Below are 3,874 nucleotides of genomic sequence, written 5' to 3'. Positions count from 1 at the left end.
CCGTGTATATTGTAATTATTTAGAATATTTTTAAATTTTTAATAAATTTTGAATAATTTATTGTGTAAAAAATAATAATAAAAAATTTATTATATGTGTAACTATTTTTTTATGCGAGTAAAAAATAAATTATTTAAACATAATTTATTGGAGTATAAATTATTCATAATTTAATGAGAAGCCGCAAACAAGAAAGGGATGCACCGGACATAATAAAATTCCTAATGAAAAATCAAACCATATCTTTATGTATAAAAAAATCTAAATAAATACGAATAATTAGAAAATATTACTAATTTAGAAATTTTTCGTATTTAAAAAAGAAGAAAAAAGAGTAGAGTGGCTAAAAAATTTACCATAATTATATAATAAATAAATAAAAAAAGAACGAAAAATACAAGAGTCTTATCACCCAGGTTCCTCCTTGACGAGTCATCCCCGGTCTTCTACCCCAGAATGAGTACAATGTCCAAATAACGGTACCTGCCTTTGTTCTTCTGAGTTGTCTCTAATGTTTTTCCTTAATAATAACTTCCCCTAAATCCCTTCTCCGTCTCCTACGCCTCCGTCACCCACTCCACTCCACTCCACCCACACCCACCCACCCACCCCATGAACTCATCCAAAACTCGCCGCAAAATCGCTCCGGCGGCTGTGGAAAACGGTGACTCGGCCGACAAACTTGACCAACTCCTCCTCTCCTCTGCCATATGCAACGGCGAGGATTTAGGCCCCTTCATCCGCAAGACCTTTGCTTCCGGCAAGCCCGAGACCCTCCTTCACCATCTCCGTCACTTCGCTCGCTCCAAAGAGTCCGAAATCGAAGAAGTCTGCAAGGCTCACTACCAGGACTTCATCCTAGCCGTGGATGATCTCCGATCTCTTCTCTCGGACGTCGATTCTCTCAAATCCTCACTATCCGATTCCAACTCCAAGCTCCAGACTGTCGGAGTTCCTCTCCTTTCATCCCTCGATGCCTTCGTCGAAGCTCGAAATATCTCGCAGAACGTGAATCTTGCACTCGATTCAGTTGGTACATGCGTTCGGCTCATGGAGCTTTGTTCCAGATCAAATCACCATTTATCTAATAATAACTTCTACATGGCACTCAAGTGCGTCGACACGTTGGAAGTTGATTTCTTGAAGAAGACGCCGTCCTCAACGCTAAAGAGGATGCTGGAGAAGAAAATACCGGAGATTCGATCGCATATCGAGAGGAAAGTTAGCAAGGATTTTGGCGATTGGCTGGTGGAGATCCGCGTTGTGAGTAGGAATCTAGGTCAATTGGCGATCGGTCAAGCCTCTTCAGCGCGGCAACGAGAGGAAGAGCTTAGGATCAAGCAGCGACAGGCGGAGGAGCAGAGTCGCCTCAGTCTGCGAGACTGCGTTTACGCCTTGGAGGAAGAAGACGACGACGGACTAAGCGGTGGAGGAGTTGGAGATGACAATAATGGCGGGAATGGAATTCTAGGGTTTGATCTGACGCCTTTGTACAGAGCTTATCACATACACCAGACATTGGGGCTTGAGGACCGGTTCAAGCAATATTATTTCGAGAATCGGAAGCTTCAACTCACTTCGGACTTTCAGGTATCTTCTATGACTCCATTCCTTGAGTCCCATCAAACTTTTTTTGCCCAAATTGCTGGATTCTTCATCGTTGAAGATCGGGTTTTGAGAACTGGGGGTGGTTTGATATCGAAAATGGAAGTTGAGAACCTTTGGGAAACCGCTGTTAGCAAAATGTGTTCTGTTTTAGAGGATCAGTTTTCTAGAATGCAAACTGCCAACCATTTGTTGTTAATTAAGGATTATGTGAGCTTGTTAGGAGTGACTTTGCGTAGGTATGGATACCCAGTGGACGCCTTGCTTGAGGTTTTGAGTAAGCATAGAGATAAGTACCACGAGTTGTTGTTGTCCGATTGTCGAAAACAGATTGCGGAAGCTCTTGCTGCGGATAAGTTTGAGCAGATGTTGATGAAGAAGGAGTACGAGTATTCTATGAATGTGCTTTCATTTCAAATACAAACGTCGGACATTACACCGGCTTTTCCTTATGTTGCACCATTTTCTTCTACAGTGCCCGACTGCTGCCGCATTGTACGATCTTTTATTGAGGATTCTGTGAGTTTCATGTCTTATGGGGGACAATTGGATTTTTATGATGTGGTGAAGAAGTATTTGGATCGGCTATTGGGTGAGGTGTTGGATGGGGCTTTGTTGAAACTTATTGGTTCTTCAATTCACGGTGTTGCCCAAGCAATGCAGGTGGCAGCCAATATGGCTGTCATGGAACGTGCTTGCGATTTTTTCTTTCGTCATGCTGCACAGCTTTCCGGCATACCTTTAAGAGTGGCAGAGAGAAAGAGGCAGTTTCCCTTGGGCAAAGCCCGTGATGCGGCTGAAGATATGCTATCTGGTATGCTAAAAACAAAGGTTGATGGGTTTATGACATTGATTGAGAACGTAAACTGGATGGCCGATGAACCTCCACAGAATGGAAATGAGTATGTGAATGAGGTGATCATCTATTTGGAAACATTGGTCTCCACTGCCCAACAGATTTTGCCAGTTCCAGTCCTTAAGAGAGTGCTACAAGATGTCCTTACCCACATATCAGAAAAGATTATTGGATCCTTATATGGGGATTTAGTTAAGAGGTTTAGTCTAAATGCAATTATTGGAATTGATGTGGATGTTCGGATGTTGGAATCTTTCGCTGATAATCAAGCATCCTTGTTCTCCGATGAGGACGCGAATCAGTTAAAATCTGCACTTTGTGAGGCCAGGCAGTTGATGAATTTGCTACTAAGCAACCATCCAGAGAATTTCCTGAATCCTGTGATCAGGGAAAGAAGTTACAATGCTTTGGACTACAGGAAAGTACTGACAATTTCTGAGAAATTGAAGGATCAGTCTGATAGACTATTTGGAACCTTTGGAACCCGAGGAACCAGGCAAAATCCAAAAAAGAAATCACTAGATGCATTGATAAAAATACTCAAAGACGTGAGCTGATTTGTTACATAGATGTATGTACAACCCTTTGCTCTTTTTCCCTTTACGATTCTGATTGGGATTTTTTTTTTCATAGCAGCTCATTGCTAACTTCTTTTCCAGTGCCAAATTGTTTGCTTTCCGATTGTATCATGAAACCTAGCAAATTTCTTTTGTATGTATCATTCTCTTAGTTGGGTATTGTTTGTTAATTTTTATATTGAACTTTTCCAGTTATATTAAAGGATTTGATTTATATCTTTTTCCCAACATTTCTTTGTGATAATAATTTTCTTGCATACTTAGTGATGTACATTTAGATCACGTTGGTTGAAGTCAAAGTCTAACACCAACCATTGGCTTATAAGATAAGGTCCTATGTTTGGCAGAAGTACAGGTATACAGGTATTTAGCCACTTTGAAATTATTTTACAGGTCAAGCAATAGGAGGTCGATCGACAAAGTTGCTTATGTTGGGCTGTGAGATGTTTGTGGTGCTTCTTTCTTAATTCTTTTGTCCCCACTATCCATTTGTGGTGAAGTTAGGCGTTGTCTACTTTCAATGGGAAACGAATTAAGCTGGTGAAAGAGATAGGATGTCTTTGTTTTATGACTTCTGAACATTGTTTTTAAGAAAAATAAAATTATTTTCTATTCTAATTATTGCCTCCATAGACTTTTGCCTCATGTTTTTTTTAATCTTTTGTTGCCTTTGTTCTCGTATAATTATTTTGTTGCAAAATCTGTTAAATTTGATGTAAAATTTGACTGCACAACTATAAAATTTTACTGAAGAACCGCCTCACCTCTAAATTTACAAAAGAAAAAAGAATTTACTGTGTCTGAATCTAGGAAAAACACGAAGAGTTTATTGCAA

At 40.0% G+C, this 3,874-nt stretch overlaps 1 protein-coding gene across 1 annotated transcript; it reads left to right on the top strand.

The window, feature by feature from the left end:
- Window positions 1–396: 396 nt before the first annotated feature.
- LOC133795489 (exocyst complex component SEC15B) lies at window positions 397–3,669 on the top strand. The gene is made up of 2 exons (XM_062232941.1): window positions 397–3,032; window positions 3,433–3,669. The coding sequence occupies exon 1, from the start codon at window positions 613–615 to the stop codon at window positions 3,016–3,018; it is 2,406 nt and encodes an 801-aa protein (XP_062088925.1). The 5' UTR covers window positions 397–612; the 3' UTR covers window positions 3,019–3,032; window positions 3,433–3,669.
- The last annotated feature ends 205 nt before the right edge of the window (window positions 3,670–3,874 follow it).

This window comes from Humulus lupulus, chromosome 1, assembly GCF_963169125.1.
Source record: "Humulus lupulus chromosome 1, drHumLupu1.1, whole genome shotgun sequence".
Classification (NCBI taxonomy): domain Eukaryota; kingdom Viridiplantae; phylum Streptophyta; class Magnoliopsida; order Rosales; family Cannabaceae; genus Humulus; species Humulus lupulus.
Note: the sequence above shows the minus strand (reverse complement) of the source record. Positions and strands in the feature narration are given on the sequence as shown.